We start from the raw sequence: 21451 nt of genomic DNA on the forward strand, positions 1-21451 counted from the left end.
CTCCCATCTGCCATAATGTAGAGGGTACCGGTTTCTGTAGTCCTTATGCCCTGTACACGCGGGCGGACACTCCCACAACAAAATCCGTCTGATTTTTTCCCAGACGGATTTTGGCCCAAACTCGTCTTGCATACACACAGTTGCACAAAGTTGTCGTACATCACCGCGTTCTGAACGATCAGATTTTCCAACACGTACAGCGGCACTATAAAGAGGACAGTAGCCAATAGCTTTCGTCTCGTCATTTATTCTGAGCATGCGTGCCACTTTGTCTACACACGATCGGAATTAAAACAATCGGATTTTGCTGTCGGGAAATTTTTAGATCCTGCTCTCAAACGTCGTGTGTGGGCTCCATCAGACTTTTTCCGTCGGAATTTCCGACACACAATCGGATTTTCCAACAAGAAGATCCAATCACACATTTTCTGTCGGAAAAGTCTGACCGTGTGTTCAGGGCATTAGAGTTAGCTCAGAACAGTTTGACTGATAAAAAGGCAGCCAACACGATTTCTACAGGATCAACGGGGTATTTCTTGCACTTACCTCACAGATACAGGGCCGTCTTTAATATTGATTGGACCCCGGGCAAACGTTTTCCCCCCACACATACATACAATTTCGCTCTCCACCTGCTCTGAGACATACAGTAAACTGATTTTAAGTCTAGCTGCTATTTATTGTATCAGATCAGGCAGAGATTGCGATTGGTTGCCAGAGGTTACAGTGTATCATTACCGCTCACTGACTGGTTGCAAGAAGTTGCAGCACACATTACAGCTCATTACAGCTCACTGATTAGTTGCTAGATGTTACAGCACATGAAGTTACAGCACACATTACAGCTCACTGATTAGTTGCTAGATGTTACAGCACATGATTTCTGCTTGTTGATTGGTTGCTAGAGATTACTTTACAATAATACTGCTCACTGATTGGTTGCTAGAGGTTACAGCACATCTCTTCACTGCAGGGGGTATGATATACATATGAATGCCGCCTTTATTTACATATCTATGCCGCCAGATGCAGCTATTTACATATGAATGCCAGTAATTTACATGTGAACACAGGGTTTGCGGGTGAGTCATCTGTACACAACAATAGGACATAGCTGGGCAGCATTAGTAGCAGCACTTCACACTGAGATATCAGGACACAGCAAGGGACTAAAACTTCAAGGGACAAGGGAATTTAAACTGGGATAGTTGGCAAGTATGAGGCAGCTGCTTTGGGCCCCACAACAATGACAATGCCCAGGCCCAGCTGCCCCTTTTGCCCTGCCTTAAAGACGGCCCTGCACAGATATAACAAATTGCTTTTAATGGTATATTTAACAGTTCAACAGGCAACAAATAGGAGAAGTTCATCGTTGGGGTTTACATGCCCTTTAAGTGAATATATACTAGAAATGAACAATGACCAAAAAAATAAAATGGATCTTACCAGTCTCTCTGACATGTCTGTCTTGTCGTGTTCCGGCAAGTGCTGCTCCAGAGCCAACACAATGCAGTTGGCAATAATGGTGGCTAAAATCATATATTCAAATGGAGTAAAGCATTGTTAAGGAAATGAATGTCTCTATAATTGGAAACAATTATTTTTACAATTTTATATACATACTTTATACTACAGAGCAAAATATGCTGCACATTGTAAGTGTTGTATTCTTCACAAACCTTCACCCTTAAATTGACTGTAAACCAAATCCTTATTCTGCAAAAAAAAAAAAAAAAAAAAATCATACCCATCCACTACTTAAAGTGACACTAGACTCTGTTATTTAAAAAAAAAAAAAAAATAAAAAATAAAAAAATCTATTCAAGTAGGTCTTTTTTTTTATTTTTTTTTTTTAACCAAACATGTTATACTAACCTGCTCTATCGCAGTGGTTTTGCACAGAGCGGGCTTCTCAGGACCTCCGCTGATGCTCTTGACTCTTACTATGGGGCCACTTATGTAGACTCAATCCCGAGCTGCACTCTGCGTGTCCACGAGACACAGAACAGGACTCCGGCTGCTCACTGGCTGTGATTGGCAGCAGCAGGAGCCAATGGCTCCTGTTGCTACCTCTCTGTCCAGTGAGGAAAGAGAGAGCAGAGAAAGCCGCTGCTCATGGGCACAGTAATGGATTGAGATCAGGTCAGTGTGGGGGAGCTGCACTCAGGTTTTTTTTTTTTTGCCTTAAAGTAATTGTAAAGACATGATTTTAAATAAAAATAACAAAAACGGGTTATACTTTCTTACCTGCTCTGTGAAATGGCTTTCCACAGAGCACCCCCGATCCTCCTTTTCTCAGGCCCCCCCCCCCCCGGCTTCACAGCCGGGCACCCACTGCGCATGCGCAAGCGGCCGCACAGTCATCTGGGACACGTGACAGGTCCCAGATGACTGTGCGGCTCCGAGGGGGAAGTGATGTCACCAACCCGGGCAATGAAGGAGGCAGACTACGAGGGACCCCCTAGCAACAGGCATTTAGAGGTGAGAAAAAAAAAATAATTGGAAAAAAACATTTTTTTTTTTTTTTTGTAATGAATTTTAAGCAATTTTTTTTTTTTTTTTGGTGGCAACACCACTTTAAGTGTACATGGGAAAATGATGTCTGCGTAGAATTACAACATTAAAGAGGAAGTAAACCCTGATGGGTTTACTTCCTCTTTCATTCCCTGCAAAGGTAAAGCATAATGGACTACTATGCATCGCATCGCATCGCATAGCAGTCCATTATGTGTCACTTACCTGACACAGGAGCCAGCGAAGTCGCCGCTGTCCCCTGTAGTCCGCCACATCCATCTTGCTGGTGGCGTCTCGCAGCTCCACCGCTGTCATTCGGCGAAGCCGCGATGACGTCACTCCCGCGCATGCGCACGGGAGTTGACACGCGCGGCAGCTCCATTCTTGGAAATGCCGCGCTCAGTGCGCCTGCGCGCCGCTGTCTACGGCGCATGCGCCGTAGACAGCGGTGCCCGTTTTTAGGCAATTATCTCCTAAACCATATAGGTTTAGGAGATATTTCTTGGACCTACAGGTAAGCCTTAATCTAGGCTTACCTGTAGGTCAAAGTGGTTTGTAAGGGTTTACAGCCACTTTAAGACAATATTTGGCCTCACTTTGCTTTTTAAGTGGTGTGATTTTTTTTTTTTTTTTTTTTATTCTCACCTTTGATTATGTTTTTAAAGGATGTTTGACCAAAAAATATTTGTCAACTAAGATTTTGAAACATTATTTGTAAATAAAATGAACAAGTTTGACGATAAAAGCAAAAAAAAAAAAAAAAGCTATAATATATATATATAAATAAACATAACAACGCTGCCTGCAGTTACACACAGCAAAGCAAAGGTGTTTTGAATAAATATTTGTTGTCCCCTCACACTGGAGATCATTTTTTGTCACCTGCTTGGACTTTACACCTTTCAGGTTGCCAATATAGAAGTTACTTAGCAACAAGCAACGATGTCACCAAAGCCGGTCTCTGTATATTATTAATAAAATACATCCTTGATTAGACACACGTGGAAGGCAAGAAGAACTTACTAATTCTTACTATTTTCACATATAAGGCAAACTATATTAAATTGAAGTTCAAAAACTCTTTACAGACATTAAAGGACACTCTATAGGGTGTGATCGTGTGTCATTCAGACCTGTTCAGCTCACAATCACATATGTGGAGCTCAGGGTGTCAATATGAATATGCAATATATCATTCTATATTAACTGTGACATTACCCAGAAAACAGACCAGCTGGGGGGAGTTTTTACTGAAAGCATATCTAAACCCAAAAGGCCTAAAAATCCTTAAATGTGGTGGCTGCATTAGTTTTCATTTCTTTTATTTTCTCCTGGTGGTCCTGCCAGTAAAGTTAGCCATACACTAATTGACATAGGGTCAGTCCAGCAGGGACTGGGAATTTCGATCAGTATGTGGGCTCCTCCTCTTGACAACAGTTGATTTTTCAAAGAAGTCCAGCCTGAGCTTCTCCTATGGAGAAGCTCAGCCTAGCTCTGAGGAAGGGGGTGCGCCCCCGAAACGCGTTCGTGCACTCCGTGTTCTGTGCATGTCCATGCATTGTTTTTATGGCCTTTTGTGAGTACCCACTTTTATAAGTGGAGTGCCCCTAAAAAAAAAAAAAAATTAAAAGTCAGCAGCTACAAATACTGCAGCTGCTGACTTTTAATAATTGGACACTTACCTGTCCCAGGGTCCAGCGATGCGGGGGAACGAAGCGCCCCCCCTTGTTCCCCGCTCCGCTCGCGGCGCAGTCATTCGTACTGTGGGCACCCGGCTGTGGCTTCACAGCTGGGCACCCACTAGCAATGCGCGAGCGGCGCAGGGCACCGCGATACGCCGCACAGTCATCCGGGACACGTGACAGGTCCCAGATGACTGTGCGGCGCGAGGGGAAGTGATGTCACCAGCCCGGGCAAGGAAGAAGGCAGACTACGAGGGACCCCCTAGCAACAGGTATTTAGAGGTGAGTAAAACATTTTTATTTTCCAATTATTTTTTTATTTTTTTTTAAGAATTTTAAGCACTTTTTCATTTTTTGGTGGCAACACCACTTTAAATTGGTAATGCACTAGGAGTGCGCACTTTCCATTTCTAAAGATGTTTTTCTTATGGGTCACAGGAGTGCAATTCGTTTTGCACTCCTGTGACCCGTTTTCAGCAGAGATCGGTCTGAAGTTCTCTCTCTGCTGACATCACAGTAAATCAGTCGGGGGAAGGCGTCATCCTGACAATGGAAGTCTGGATCCGGCAAAGTGCCTGGACTGACACCCGTCTCAGCCTCTCAGCAAGCCGCTGAGAAAAGAGAGATGTTGATTGATAGTCAGCAGCTCTCTGCTCAGGGAGCTGTGAGAATTGGGCCATCAGCGATTTACGATCGCTCGGTTCTCAGTGTAGAGGTACCGGCAGATGTGCATCGAACCAACGCTGCATCCCCCTAGGCAAGTATGATCCTGGGAAAAAAAGGATTCCCATACGTCTTTTTTTTGTGCAAATAGAGGAATCCGTTATTTTTAATTTTTTTTGTTCAGCCCGCTGACTGAATAAACATAACTTAGTGTAACTAGTATATCCATGGATGTTATTTTAGGTTCTACCTAGAGATCGCCCTCGGTAGGCTACACCTGTTATGTATTCTGTCCCTTTGACTTGCTATCTATGCTGTATGAACTTTGTTTTTTGTTGAACTTTTAGAAACAGTATAAAAAATAAATGAATAAACAAAGTGTATGGTCAAATTTAGTCTGTTATTTTTCAGCTTTAGCAGACCAAGCTGTCCGCAAAAGTGGCAATTAGATGGTTAAGACAAACCATTTAACACTGACAGGGGTGTTTACAATGGTCAGCTTTTATTCACTTGCGTGTTATACACCGATAAATACGGTATTTTTTTCCCCCTAAAATCAGGGGGGAAATCGGGGGTGCGTGTTATACGCCAATCCCCCCCTCCTTTCCTAACCTTATGTGCCGCTCTCGGCGGCTTTCAGGTATTTTCGTCCGTTCTCGGGTATATTCGGCCGCTCTCGGCTATTTTCGGCCACATTCGGCCATTCTCGGCAGCTTTCGGAAAGCCGCCGAGAATGGCCGAGTGCGGCAAAAATAGGCGAGAAGGGCAGAAAATAGCAGAGAACACACGAGTGCGGCCGAAAATACCCGAAAGCCGCCGAGAACGAGCGCCGCCAAGATACACAGGACATCCGCTCTGTATCTCGGCAGCGCCATTTTTTTTTTAAATGACACTGACAAGCCTGCAAACGACTGACAAGGCTGCAATGGAAGGCTGCAATGGAAGGCTGCAATGGAAGGCTGCAATGGAAGGCTGCAATGGAAGGCTGCAAAGGCACTGATAAGGCTGCATTGATGGGCATTTAAATGTAAGTTTTTTTTCCTTTAACTTCGCTCCTAAAAAGTTTTTTTCTTTTAAATTCCCTCCTAAACTTGGGGTGCGTGTTATACGCCGGCACGTGTTATACGCCGATAAATACGGTATGTAAAACCCTTATCCTAAAAGGTAAAACCTGATTTTACATGAGTGACCAATGACCCCAGCTAACACTTTTTAAGCAATGTATTAGCCCATCTAAAGCAGGGTACATGGACTGGAAATGGGCCGGTTCAGCAGGAACCAGACAAAATTTCACTTATGTGTACTGTTGTCTAGTTCGGCTTTTGTTGAACAAACGACCAGCTTCTGTCGAAAAAGCACTCCTGAAAAACCAGCATTCGATCAGCATATTCAGCCTGATCTGTGTATTCTGACGGGGAGGGAGTCCCCGCTGTCACAATTCAATAGCACAGCGAGAGAGATCTGTCAGTCCTTTTTTTTTTTTTTTTTTTTAGTTCAACCCGCTGGTTAAACAGAAAAAAACCTCAAGGTGTACTGTATATACTGTATATACTGCGTAAAGCGGCTCTTTAACCTACAAATCGTCATCCCTCAGCTCCATCCCTCCTCCGGTCCTCTACATGTATAGCCAGCTTTTTTTTTTTGCTTTTCTTTTTTCCCCTTTTATTTAAAAGAAAATATTCCCCTGGTCAACATAATTTGCCAAGGTGAATGATGTGCATATATCCCAGGAAGCAAAGGGAGTGCAGCGCACATCACATATTTCAGGAGGCTTATGAAAGGAGGAGGGGGCAGTCCTAACGGCGTGTCATCAAGAGGCGTCCTGGCTGATCCCGGAACAGCCGGCAGCCTAACGATGACAGAAATGGCGGCGTGGGACCGAGCGCTGCCAGAAGGGGTCTATAGGGGGCTGCTCTGCATCTGCTGGGTGGGCGAGTATCTGAAATGTACTAATCACTTCTCCAGGTAAGTAGGAGTTAAGAAAAAAAAATATGGGGGGAGGGGGCGTGAAAGGCCTGGTTCACATCTATGCATTCTGCAATGCGTTTTCAGTTTTGCAGAAACGCACTACAATCCACTTCACATGGTTTCTTATGGGTCACATGCACATCTGTGGGTTTTTCTTTTTCTAATAACCTGTGCGTTTTTTTGGTAAGGAGCGGGGACTTTTTTCCCCATAACAGGTTGTGCTTTTGGTTCCATAGACTTCAATGGAAATGCACAAAAGTGTAGCGCGTGCATTTCGGGTGTGTTTCTGCTGCAAGACAACAGGCTTCTCCCAAAAAAGCAAAACGCATAAAAAATGCATTAAAAACGTGTGTGGGAGAAAATAAATGCAAAACACACTGGGAAAAATCAACTTCAACCTGCATAGATGTGAACCAAACCAAACACTGACCTCTCCAGACAGTACATCCGTCCAAGAGTGTCTCCATCGCTCCTCCATAGATAGAGAAGGCACCCTTAGGCCTGGTTCACACCTATGCAGGTTGCAGTTTGCATATCCCAGGTGCATTTTGCATTTTTCAATACACGTTTTTGATCCATTGAAGTCTATGGAACCAAAAACCAGAAAAAAGTCCTTGGCCCTTTACATAAAATGCACAGATGTGAACGTGACCCCCCCCCCAGGACACCATGTTAAATGGACTGTAGTGCGTTTCTGCAAAACTGAAAACTCATAAAAAAAAAAAGCATAGGTGTGAACCAGGCCTTAGACAGGAAGTGTTTTACTCACTGGATCATCAGTCAAAATAAATGGGGAAAAATATCAATAAACCAGGACTTTAAAGTGTTGTTGCCACCAAAAAATAAAAAAGTGTTTAAAATTCTTAAAAAAATAAATAAAAAATAATTGGAAAAAAAAAATATGTTTTACTCATCTCTAAATACCTGTTGCTAGGGGGTCCCTCATAGTCTGTCTTCTTCCTTGCCCGGGCTGGTGACATCACTTCCCCTCGCGCCGCACAGTCATCTGGGACCTGTCACGTGTCCCAGAGGACTGTGCGGCGTATCACGGCGCCCTGCACCGCTCGCGCATGCGCAGTGGGTGCCCGGCTGTGAAGCCACAGCCAGGTGCCCACAGTACGAATGACGCCGCCGCGGGCGGAGCGAGGAACGAGGGGGGGGGGGCTTTGTTCCCCCGTATCACTGGACCCTAGGACAGGTAAGTGTCCGATTATTAAAAGTCAGCAGCTGCAGTATTTGTAGCTGCTGACTTTTCATTTTCTTTTTTTTTGTAGGGGGCACCCCACTTTAAGGCTGGGTTCACATATAGGGGTCCAGCGCGTCCTAGTTCACCATTTCAGGTCCGATTTCAGCCCGAATTTCAGGACCAAAAAAAGACGCACTGGACCCGCTGCGAAGATACGTGAACCGGTCCATGGAGAGCTGGTCAAAATCTCCCGTTATTGCGAATTGGATGCGGAAAGCAGCATCCAATTCGCAACGGTGTGAACCCAGCCTAAAGCAGCCAGCACATCTAAAAGACGGGTAAACTGCAAAATGTTTTTTGGGGGTTTAAATATTCTTTCAATGCTATCGCTTTTTTTTTTTTTTTCTAAAGACAAAACGCAATGTGCAAAACCCAGGAGCCCACAGTGATCAATCAAAAATAATCTTTCACAATTTTGGCAAAATATGGTTGCTAAAGGTTGCTGCACTTTGCCACAGATAGTCTCTGTATGTACAATGTATATTCACAGGCGCACAATCACCTCTTGTGATTTCACAAAGGAGCACAAGGAAGATGTGCAAAGTTAGTGCAATACAAGGGGCGAGGGCTCATTTAGAAGGTGAATTGTTTCAGCTTACAAATAGAAGATCTATCCTTTTGTGTGCTTGCCGTCACCTCTGTATGGTATTTGCAGTTTGAACTGAGGCTCAATCACCTTCAATAAATATCATCCAAACATAGAATAGGCGCAGCAGGGTGCCCACAGACTGCACTAGCAGCTAATCCCAGCCATTGGCACCATATCCAATGATCTGCCATAGCTGTATGGGGTTTGGAATGATAGTGTACACAGTGAGCAGTCAGGAAGATGACAGGAGGCAGTGATATAGTGTTAGATATTCAGCTGCTAGTACAGAAAGAACAGTGGCAGCTCCATAGACACGGTACATTCACACCCAACACCCCACCCCCAACACACACTGCACACAGGCACGCACACATAGGGGCACACGGACACATACACAATAAACCACGCACACATAAATCGTATACATACTACACATTAGATCCTATAATAATCACACATAATATATATAATCACACAAATTCACAAAAAAAAAAAAAAAACATATATTGTGTACACTCAAGCATATGCGCTACACTCGCAAATCTAGCAAACCTACATGAACATTACACAATCATTTGCAACACACATAAATAAATGTCCAATACATATTCAGCATGCATTATTTGGTACTATTTCTAAAAGGTACACAAATGCACACCGACAAAAATGACTTATTGAATTATACACTATACATGGCCAATCATACATTCCACATGTAGACACACACACAAAAAACACACGCAATCATAATGAATTCAACAAACATAAAATGCCAGTCTGTCCAGTCTGATTATTTTTTTTATAAGTCTGCATTTTATAAGATACACAGTGAGTCGTGTCACTCAATGTCTGGCCTATGGGTAAGGTATACATAGAGGTGTTACAAAAGCACCCCCCCCCCCCCCCAAGTCAGTGACTGAAACCTACAGACCCCCCCCCCCCCCCGGTTCCCTGGCTACCAGTGGGTTTGGTATACACCTAATGCCCCCAGGATATGTCTTCCCCCATAGCTGGTGCAGCACAGCCCAGGGATGGTGACACACGGGGGTTGCTAGGATTCTTCCAGCAGGCCCCGAAGCCTCTCTCTCTCTCTCTCTCTCTCTCTCTCACACAAACCAATCAATAGGTGTGGGCTTTCATAACAACCAGCCCTCAATGGGGGCAATTCCCAACTCTACACACCCAAACCCTGGAGACCAGGAACTACCTTGACCGTTGGCATGCTCTATTCACCCTCCTGCCAACCAATGTGCCACCTGAGCCACCCACCCCACCCCAATATATGTCTGGGAATACTCTCTGTGACATATTACACCAGGCTGGCACTACCCTGAATTGAGTAGGGGGGGGGGGGGCACCTTCAATCCTACCGACCACTGTGTCTTTTAACACTTTCACTTCTAGGCCATAAGAGCGGATATGGTACAGCAGGCCCCCAATGGCAACCAAACTGTTAAATATGATACAGACATAATGGATATAGATAGATAACTGAGAGAAAGATGGATGGTGGAACTCTAGATTGGTAGATAAATAAGCAGATATATCTGTCAGCTTATCTACCTACCTACCTAGCCATCTTTCTAATAGGAATTAGGACACATAGGTAGATGGATACATAAATAGGTAGGTAGATAAGCAGAGAGATATAATAAGGATTAGGACCCCTAGGTAGAGGGATAAATAGAGAGGTAGGTATGTAGGTAGGTGAGCAGCTATTTATCCCTCTACCTAGGGGTCCTAATCCTTATTATATCTCTCTGCTTATCTACCTACCTAAGGATTAGGACCCCTAGGTAGAGGGATAAATAGCTGCTCACCTACCTACATACCTACCTCTCTATTTATCCCTCTACCTAGGGGGTCCTAATCCTTATTATATTTCTCTGCTTATCTACCTACCTATTTATGTATCCATCTATCTATGCATCCCAATCCTTAGCTGCTCACCTACCTACCTCTCTAAGGATTGGGATGCATAGATTGATGGATACATAGGTAGGTAGCTATACAGCTAGATATAAGGCGCAGGACACAAATAGATGGATAAATAGAAAGGTAGGTAGGTAGGTAGGTAGATGAGCAGCTACTGACTGGGACACATGGATAGATGGATACATAGGTAGGTAGCTAAGTAGCTAGATATAGCAAGGCTTGGGACACACAGGTATATGGATAAATAAGGTAGGTAGATGAGCAGCTGTGTGTCCCAAGCCTTGCTATATCTAGCTGCTTAGCTACCCATGTATCCATCTATCCATGTGTCCCAATCAGTAGTTTTCATCTACCTACCTACCTTTCTATTTATCCATCTATTTATGTGTCCCAAGCCTTAGGTAGGTAGCTATGCAGCTAGATATCATATGTATCCATTTACCCATGTGTCCTAATTCTTATATGGATAAATAAGGTAGGTAGATGAGCAGCTAAGAATTAGGACACATGGGTAAATGGATACATAGGTAGGTAGCTAAGCAGCTAGATATAGTAAGGCTTGGGAAACACAGATATATGGATAAATAGTAAGGTAGGTAGATGAACAGCTGTGTTTCCCAAGCCTTATGATATCTAGCTGCTTGGCTACCTACCTATGTATCCATCTGCCCTAATCCTTAGCTGTTCATCTACCTACCTTACTATTTATCCATATATCTAAGGATTAGGGCAGATGGATACATATGATATCTAGCTGCTTGGCTACCTACCTAAGGCTTGGGAAACACAGCTGTTCATCTACCTACCTTACTATTTATCCATATATCTAAGGATTAGGACAGATGGGTACATAGGTAGCCAAGCAGCTAGATATAATAAGGCTTTGAACACATAGATAGATGATACATAAGTAAGTAGATATAAGAGGAATGGATACAGACATGTAGCTGGTTAATACGTATATACATTTTTCTGTAACATTGAGCGAGCCCCATTTCCCCCTCCCCACCCCCAGGGAGCCCCCCGCCCGCCCTCTGGCCCTGCCCCCGAGGAAGGATATGGCCACTCAGTGATCCTCTTGGCATACTTGCGGATGACATTGTCCTCGCTGAAGATGAAGAGCGATCTGTTGACGGTGAAGCAGTTCTGTTTGACCGGGATGGGGTTGTACAGTGCCATGGTCCTCGCCCGCTGTGCCATGGACTGCTTGTACATCCTTTGGCCGGGCTGGGGGCCACCTTGCCGGCCGCTCCCTCGCCCAGCTCCCCCCGGCACCCCGGTTCCATAGCGGGTGGGCAGGTCATCTCCAAACCGTGCCATTCTACAAACGGACAGAGGCAAGCGTTAGAATCCAAAGTGGCAGCCAAGGTTGGGGGGTGAAGACACATCCCCATGCACAGCCCCCGCTCACACTTTGCTGCCTTTCATGAGAAGCGATGACTGCTGAGCCAGACGAGCCCCCCACTGAATGCAGCCCAGCTGGGGGCTCCAAGCACTCCTCTCCTCTCCTCCTCAGTCAGTGTGAAGAAGATGCCAGTAATCCTGGTGTAGCTGGGTGCCCTGTGCCAGTCCCCTGCCTGGTGCCTCCTTGCCCGGTGGGATTGCCTCCCTTTGCTGGTGCCTGCACTGACACTTAGTTACCAGAATAAGACAGTGAAGCAGTTTGAGAACCTCAGCCCCTATAAGAAGCCAGGCATGTGACTTCCAACAGCCAATCAGCTGGGGGCTCCACCTAGCCCAACAACCCCTGGAATAAGCAAAAATATTCTTCTGTAGGCACTCTGCAGCCCCCCCCCCCCCCTCCTCCCCCCTCCCCCCAACACACCTTCCTTAAAGAAAATGAAAAATCCAATTCAGAAGGGGCTCCTCTACAGTGCAAGGAGGGAGCCGAGGAGCTGGCAGCATGGCAAGGGTTAAATGCCCCTCCCCCTCCTCCTCCTTTTGCCTGTAGACACAGAAATCTCAGCACTGGGGTTGCTGGTGATGGAAACAGCCAATTCACTGGATGGCCTTACTGGTTAATCAGTGCCAGCCTCAGGTGGGGGAGGGGTGGGGGCACTGGGGCCACAATGTAGGAGCGGAGGGCCCCTGGAGGAGCAGCAGAGATGGAGGAGACGAGAGGAGAGGAGTACCAGGGTGGAGCCAGCCTGCATCTAATGGGAGCTGTCCAGCGCTCCGAGCTCCTGAAATCCGCACCTTCCGACCATTCTGCCCCCCAGCCCGCACCTTCCGACCATTCTGCCCCCCAGCCCGCACCTTCCGACCATTCTGCCCCCCAGCCCGCACCTTCCGACCATTCCGCCCCCCAGCCCGCACCTTCCGACCATTCCGCCCCCCAGCCCGCACCTTCCGACCATTCCACCCCCCAGCCCGCACCTTCCGACCATTCCACCCCCCAGCCCGCACCTTCCGACCATTCCGCCCCCCAGCCCGCACCTTCCGACCATTCCGCCCCCCAGCCCGCACCTTCCGACCATTCCGCCCCCCAGCCCGCACCTTCCGACCATTCCGCCCCCCAGCCCGCACCTTCTGACCATTCCGCCCCCCAGCCCGCACCTTCCGACCATTCCGCCCCCCAGCCCGCACCTTCCGACCATTCCACCCCCCACACCGCACCTTCCGACCATTCCGCCCCCCAGCCCGCACCTTCCGACCATTCCGCCCCCCACACCGCACCTTCCGACCATTCCGCCCCCCAGCCCGCACCTTCCGACCATTCCACCCCCCACACCGCACCTTCCGACCATTCCGCCCCCCAGCCCGCACCTTCCGACCATTCCACCCCCCACACCGCACCTTCCGACCATTCCGCCCCCCAGCCCGCACCTTCTGACCATTCCGCCCCCCAGCCCGCACCTTCCGACCATTCCACCCCCCCCCCCCCAGCCCGCACCTTCCGACCATTCCGCCCCCCAGCCCGCACCTTCCGACCATTCCACCCCCCAGCCCGCACACCTTCCGACCATTCCACCCCCCAGCCCGCACCTTCCGACCATTCCACCCCCCAGCCCGCACCTTCCGACCATTCCGCCCCCCAGCCCGCACCTTCCGACTATTCCGCCCCCCAGCCCGCACCTTCTGACCATTCCGCCCCCCAGCCCGCACCTTCCGACCATTCCACCCCCCCCCCCAGCCCGCACCTTCCGACCATTCCGCCCCCCAGCCCGCACCTTCCGACCATTCCACCCCCCAGCCCGCACACCTTCCGACCATTCCACCCCCCAGCCCGCACCTTCCGACCATTCCGCCCCCCAGCCCGCACCTTCCGACCATTCCACCCCCCCCCCCCCCCCAGCCCGCACCTTCCGACCATTCCGCCCCCCAGCCCGCACCTTCCGACCATTCCGCCCCCCAGCCCGCACCTTCCGACCATTCCGCCCCCCAGCCCGCACCTTCCGACCATTCTGCCCCCCAGCCCGCACCTTCCGACCATTCCGCCCCCCAGCCCGCACCTTCCGACCATTCTGCCCCCCAGCCCGCACCTTCCGACCATTCCGCCCCCCAGCCCGCACCTTCCGACCATTCCACCCCCCAGCCCGCACCTTCCGACCATTCCGCCCCCCAGCCCGCACCTTCCGACCATTCCACCCCCCAGCCCGCACCTTCCGACCATTCCGCCCCCCAGCCCGCACCTTCCGACCATTCCGCCCCCCAGCCCGCACCTTCCGACCATTCCGCCCCCCAGCCCGCACCTTCCGACCATTCCGCCCCCCAGCCCGCACCTTCCGACCATTCTGCCCCCCAGCCCGCACCTTCCGACCATTCCGCCCCCCACACCGCACCTTCCGACCATTCCGCCCCCCCCACACCGCACCTTCCGACCATTCCGCCCCCCAGCCCGCACCTTCCGACCATTCTGCCCCCCAGCCCGCACCTTCCGACCATTCCGCCCCCCAGCCCGCACCTTCCGACCATTCCGCCCCCCAGCCCGCACCTTCCGACCATTCTGCCCCCCAGCCCGCACACACACACCGATTTGTGCCGCCTGTGTTGTGACACATCGCAATTAAAGCGGGATGCTAATTGGCTTTATCTGCTGCGCGATCCGTGACAACACAAAGCAGAAAATATCCATTTCCCTATATTAGTCATTAGACAGCCGGAGATAACCATTGTCATCTGGACTGGGGGGTGGGGGAGGGAGGGAGCCACAGGTACCAGCTGATGACGACTGAGGCTGGGCCAGGGAGAGTGCGGCTGTGCCCACAGACATCGGCTCTAGTCCTTATCAGGGACCGCAGGATGGACCGGACTCAGCCGTCCCAAGCTGACCGTCCCAAGCTGACCGTGTGGGCTGCCAATCCAAAACTTCACCTCTCTCTCCTTTCTTCTCTCTCGGGTTTTGTCCTCTCTCTTCTCCACCTCCCTCCATTTCTCCTCTCCATCTATATTCCCGACTCTCCTCTCCCCTTCCTCCTTCCCTTTCTCTCTCTCCTTTTTGTCATCCACCCTCCATATCTCACTCCGTCTTCCCCAGCTATCCCTCTTTTGTTACTTTCTCCTTCACCCCTCCTTTATCTCTGCTTTCTCTCCCCACTCTTCTATTTTACCCTTGCTCTCTTAAACTCCTTTCTGTTTTTTTCTCCTTTCTCAGCCCCCCACCCCTTGCACTCCCCTACCCCCCTTCTCTCTCTCTCCTTCGGGACTCTCCCCCCTCTCATTTCTTGCTCTCTCTTTCCTTCCCCCTCTCTCTCTCTCTCTCTCTCTCTCTCTCTCTCTCTCTCTCTCTCTCTCTCTCTCTCTCTCTCCCCCTATTTCTAGCTCTCACTCTTACCCTTCTCCTTCCCCCTTTCTCTCTCCGTTCCCACTCTCTGTCCCCCCTATTTCTCTCTCTCTCCCACCCTCTCTATCCCTTCTCCCCTTTCTCAGCCTCTCTCCTTCCCCCTCCCAGCCTCCCCCCCCCCATTTCTAGCTCTCTTCCCCTCTCTATCTCCCTTTCTTTCCTCCTCTCTCTTCCCTTACCCACCCCACAATTTCTCTCTCTCTCCTTCCTCCCGCTCTCTCCTCTGGCCCTCTATTTCTCACTTTCTATCCCCCCCCTCTTATCCTTCTCCCCTTTCTCCTTCCTCCCCCCTCTCTCTCCCCCTTTTCCCCTCCCTGCCCACCGTTTCCATCTCTCTGTCCCCTCTCCCTCTTCGCTCCCTTTCCTTCCTCCCCCTCTCTCTCTCTTTTCCTCTCTATGCCCCCCCCCCTTGCATTTTCCTACCCCCTTCTCTTGTTCTCTTTCCCGACTCTCATTCTATCTTACCTCTCTCTCATTTATCACTCTCTTTCCTCCCTCCCCTTCACTCTCTCTCCTCCTTTCCCTTTCTCTGCCCCCCATTGCTATCTCTCCCTTTCCTTCCTTCTCTTCCTCTCTCCTTTACCCCTCCCTGTCCCCTCTATTTCACTCTCTCCCTCTCTTACCCTTCTCCCCTTTCTCTCTCTCTCTCTCTGTCCTTCCTCCCCCTCTTTCTCTCTCGTCCTTTCCCACTCTCTGCCCCCCATTCTCTCTCTGTCTCCCCCATCTCCCCTTTTTCTCTCTCCCCTCCTTTCCCCCTCTCATTTCTCTCTCCTCCTCTCTCTCTCACTTTCCTTCCTCATACTTTCTCTCTTTCCTTTTCCCTACCTGCCCCCCTATTTCTCTCTCTCTCTCTCGCACTCTCCCCCATTCTCTTTCTCCCCCCCCCCCCACTCTCTCTACTCCTTTCCCTCTCTCTGCCCCCTCCTTTTTCTCTCCTCCCTCATTTTCTCCCATCCCTCTTTCCCCCTCTCTCTTCTCTGTTTCTCCCCCCCCCCCCCATCCTCTCGTTGTATCCCTCCCCGTACATGTCTATAGATGACAACAATTATTAGAGTTGTTCATATATCTGCATGGATCATTCCTTAGGGTCATGTCATACAGCTGATTTGAAACAGTGATTTGTAGCAGCTACAGAATTCCACTCCCTAACATTTCTGTTTCTAGGAATCAATCAATTGCAAGAAATGAATGGCCCGTTCTGCTACAATTCCAGCAATTTGCAGCCAGCTTCCATTGCTACTTATGCTATCTGATGCAACTGCTAGTGATTTTGTCTTACCAGTGATTGGTGGCTGTATAGAGAAGTATTGTAGCCAACTAGAAATCACCTGAGAGAATAAAAAGACACATTTGCTACAGATCTCTTCTACAAAGTTGCTGGTGGGAAATGGTCCTTAACCACTTTCAGACCGGACCAATTTGCTGGTCAAAGACCAGACCACTTTTTGCGATTCGGCACTGCGTCGCTTTAACTGACAATTGCGCGGTCGTGCGACGTGGCTCCCGAACAAAATTGACGTCCTTTTTTTCCCACAAATAGAGCTTTCTTTTGGTGGTATTTGATCACCCCTGGGGCTTTTATTTTTTGCGCTATAAACAAAAATAGAGCGACAATTTTGAAAAAATGCATTATTTTTTACTTTTTGTTATAATAAATATCCCCCAAAAATATATAAAAAAACATTTTTTTCCCCTCAGTTTAGGCCGATACGTATTCTTCTACATATTTTTGGTAAAAAAAATTGCAATAAGCGATTATTGATTGGTTTGCGCAAAAGTTATAGCGTTTACAAAATAGGGGATAGTTTTATAGCATTTTTATTAATAATTTTTTATTATTTTTTTTTTTACTAGTAATGGCGGCGATCAGCGATTTTTATTGTGACTGCGACATTGTGGGGGACCCATCGGACATTTTTGACACATTTTTGGGACCATTGTCATTTATACAGTAATCACTGCTATATAAATGCCGTGATTCCTGTGTAAATGACACTGGCAGTGAAGGGGTTAACCAGTGGGTGGCAGTGTAGGGGTTAAGTGTTCCTAGAGGTGTGTTACTAACTGTGGGGGGGGCTGGGCTTTCATTTAGTGCACACTGATCTCTGCTCCAATCACATGGAGCAGAGATCAGCGTCACTAGTTGCTAGGCAGAATGGAGAAATGTTGTTTACAAACGGCATTTCTTCATTCGGCCGCTCCGTGAGACGATCGCGGGGATGCCCGCGGCGATCGAGTCCGCGGGTCCCGTGACCGGACTCACGGAGGTCCCGACCAGCGCGGGAGCGCGCCGCCGGCGGCACGCTCCCGATTGCAGGGCGGCAAATTTAAAGGGACGTACATGTACGCCCATTTGCCTGCCCGTGCCATTCTGTCGACGTACATCGTCGTGCGCTGGTCGGCAAGTGGTTAAACACTAATGCAGGCCATACACGGTCGAATTTCGAACAAATTTTCTTTTCAAAATCAGAAAATTCTTTTTTTGGTGATCTGATGGCGCCACCATTGATTTTCGAAATTCGGCCGACCAAGCCTTCAATTTCACCTCATGTTGCTACAGAAAAGAATTTTCTTGGCCGGGAATCTTCTTTTCTCTCCGTAAATTTTCTTTTATCTCCGTACATTTTCTTTTCTTATTACATTTCTCGCACAATTCTCCCATCATTGATTATAAAATCGTTCGTTTTTCAAAAAATTTCCAACATGTCCCGATCTCTCAAACTTTATTTCCGCATGAAAATCGGCTGTTGATGCAGCCCCCACTAATGGTGCGAAATTCATACAAAAATTCTTTGTTCGAATTTCGAAAGAAAATTCTTTTCGAAATTCGAACAGTGTATGGCCGGCATTACAGTGGTAAAAAAAAAAAAAAATCATACATTTGCAAAAATAACATAAGTTTAGACATGAAAACTCAAAATGACACTTTCTGGCAGAGGAAAGTATTTGCATCCTATAGTATTTTTCAACTATAGTAAAGAGAAATGATAATGGCTACATTTTAACCTATAATTACTATGCGTGTACATTTTTGTTTTGGAAACAAACATTTAATGTATGACAAAGGATTCACAGAGTACTATGGGTTATCTAAGGAGACAGAAAAGCAGTAATCATCACCTTTCAGCAAACATGCAGTCATTGAATCATTCAGCTATCAGTCAGCTCAATCTGAGGTTTTAATGTAGTGAATCCTACTTTGTGTGTGTAAATGTCATTTTAGCCTTCCTGCACACAGCTGTACAGCGGCTGCACAGTATGCAGAGCCTATGTAATGACATTCCCAGGACCCGCTGCCACCGTGTACAGCTGTCCACTGATGGTCATATGCTGTGAGCGCATGCTATGTGCTTTAGGCAAACCCCAGCACACAACTGAGTACAGCCTCCTCTCATAATGCTTCTCAATGGGTAGCTGTATGCAGCAGCAGCTGGTCCCGGGAATGTCATTATGCAGGTTGTGCATGTTGTACGGTGTGTGCACGTAGCCATAAAGTGTCAGGATAAAATTAAAGGGCTCGTCCACCTTTTTATTACATTACACCATGCAGTCAAGGTCATTTGGGATCCCCTGAAGCCTGGCTGAAAAATTCCTACATGTAGCTGTGTCCTGTTCGGCATTGTTGCTAGGACACACTAACTATTGGAAATTCACCACAGCAACAAGCGTTCTCCTTGTTCAAACTCTGTGTATTTGTAGCGTGCTCTTGCTTTCCCTCTCTCTCGCAATGCTGAGATGCTGGGACATGGTGGAGTTCTGATTGGGAGCGAGCATGCTATGGTGACAGGACCAGATGGGGCACAGCTACCTAGGAGTTCTTTGGCCAGGCTTAAGGGTGGACCCAAATGTCTTACTACTATAGTTATTTAACTAAGCACAAGGTTTTTGAACACACTGGGACCCCTTGACTGCATGGTGTAATATGTTAAAAAGGTGAACGCACCTGTTAAAAAAAAAAAAAAAAATACCTTTCCCCATGCTTTATTCCTTTAAAGAAGAACTATAGGCAAAATTTTTTTTTCCATTTTAAAAGCAAGGAAGTGTAATAACCCCTGTAAGATTTATTTTTTTCCCATCTGTGTCCCATTGCAGCAATTTCCCTTCACTTCCTGTCCCATAGCAAAACAGGAAGTGAGATGAAATCCCTGCAAATTAAGGGAATTTCTTGGGGACCCCCAGGTCACCAGAACTAGTGTCCCAATTGGAAGATTTCCCTTACTTTTCTGGGGATAACCCAAAATTTGGGGATTTTCTTTGTCCTTTTACTTTCACTTTCAATGATAAAAAGGTAAAAATAGAGAGGGTGAATCTCCTTAACGGGGGCACAGACAGCAAAAAAAAAAAACTGACAGGGGTTCTAATCCCTCTGCACTCTAAGCAGAACTAAAAAAAGATTTGCCTTTAGTTAGGCTTTTCTTCCACTTTAAAGTATAACTATAAGCATTCCTATAAAATGTTCCCTCCCACCTCCTCTTACCTATTCTGCCTAACCTGTATAAAAAGATCTGTACAATTATCTGCTTTTAATCATGTGACCCATCAGCGCTCAACAATGGCTCTGAATTCCAGGAGCTGTGACATCACCCATAGGCTCCCATAACCCAGCCATTGTTGTTGACGTTCTCTATTCTCCCCTGCAGCAGCTGCTCATTGACACAGGGGAGCTTTGAAATTATGAGACTGGTCAGGGGTGGATTAAAAACTGTTAACTGTATAGATATTTTTTATACAGTATAATCAGTCAAGATCACCTGACCATCATAGTGTCTGCAATATAAAAGCATCTTCCCCAGGTGTGCAATATACGGCAATTATCACATTGGGCCCAGTTCTGACGTCATCAAATCGCGTTGTGCTGCATAGCGGCGCGACGTAAGTGTGTCATTGGCCATTTGATAGGCTGATGGTTTGTATGTGAAAAGGTCCATGGCAACCGGAGGGCATAGACCAGCCTTTCTCAACACAGAGGAACCCTTGAAATAGTTCTCCGGTCTCGGGGGAACCCCTGCTAAAAATTAGAAATCTACAACTCATAATACATTAGTGTGATGGTCAGTGGGAGAAATGGTCCTTACACTTGTGGTCATTGGGAAGAATTACCCCCCCTTACAGATAGCTAAAAAGATCAATGGTTTCAGTGGGAACTTATCTGAGAGGCAGAAATTGCCCAATGCTGAAGGAACCCCTACAACCTCTGGAGGAACCCTGGTTGAGAATCGCTGCCATAGACACATGAGGTCATCAGATGGCGCCGTGCAGTGCAACGGCGCAATGCGATGCGTCATCGGCTATTGAATATGCTAATAGCTTGTGTATAGGACAGCTCCATAGCAACGCGGAGGACGCGGAAACACGGCACTGAAAGGGTAAATGGCGTCACCAAGGGCAGAGTCTTGGTATTACATAGATTAACTCAAGCGTATGGGATCACATCAAGGCTGGTCAAACCCATGCTGATGGCATGCACAGCTAGGACGAAACCAAAACACTGAAAGAGAGAATGCCAAGAAGTGTATAGAAGAAAAGAGAGGGGAAAAAAGTATGGAAAATAAGGGAAGAAAGGAGATTGTTCATTCTGAAGAATCTGAGACAGAGAATATGGAATATAAACTCAGTACACCGGCCTTCACCAGCTGTCTAAGAAACACTATATCACACACATGGAATCAGTACAACCATGCTGAGTACAGCAATTGTACAAATATAAAGGCATGAGATATTATTCGGGCCCTGCAGTTGAACAGTATGAGCTTCGGTCATCGTGCATGGAATCCGAATATAGCAGAAAGAGTCGTAGTTTATCAAGTGTATAACCTGGACAGTTATGGACCTGGAGTGAGCGGGGGGAGGGAGGGGAGAGGGAAAAGGGATGGAAACTGTATTGTAAGGAGGAGACCAATGTTCATACGTTAAAGTGGTTGTATACCCACATTTTTAACTTTTACCTACAGGAAAGCCTATAATAAGGTTTACCTGTAGGTAAAAAAAAGATCTCCTAAACCTGTACGGTTTAGGAGATATTCCCCTCGGTATGCGCCGCTGACTGCAGTGGCGCATGCGCACAAGGGGTT

At 47.5% G+C, this 21451-nt stretch overlaps 1 protein-coding gene across 10 annotated transcripts in view; it reads right to left on the reverse strand.

Moving 5' to 3' along the window:
• Positions 1–12372, reverse strand: part of CACNA1B (calcium voltage-gated channel subunit alpha1 B) — a 495135-nt gene extending 482763 nt beyond the window's left edge. For all 10 annotated transcript variants that reach the window (XM_077467940.1, XM_077467939.1, XM_077467936.1 and 7 more), the window contains exons 1-3: positions 12009–12372; positions 11658–11918; positions 1447–1552 (exon numbers count right to left, since the gene is read on the reverse strand). In XM_077467940.1, the coding sequence (XP_077324066.1) occupies positions 1447–1552; positions 11658–11918; positions 12009–12025 (384 nt within the window). In that variant the 5' untranslated portion in view covers positions 12026–12372. The remainder of the gene's footprint in view (positions 1–1446; positions 1553–11657; positions 11919–12008) is intronic.
• Positions 12373–21451: the final 9079 nt, after the last annotated feature.

The sequence above is a fragment of the Lithobates pipiens genome, unplaced genomic scaffold (genome assembly GCF_037356315.1).
Source record: "Lithobates pipiens isolate NorthernLeopardFrog02 unplaced genomic scaffold, aLitPip1_a1.2 Scaffold_11, whole genome shotgun sequence".
In the NCBI taxonomy this organism is placed as follows: domain Eukaryota; kingdom Metazoa; phylum Chordata; class Amphibia; order Anura; family Ranidae; genus Lithobates; species Lithobates pipiens.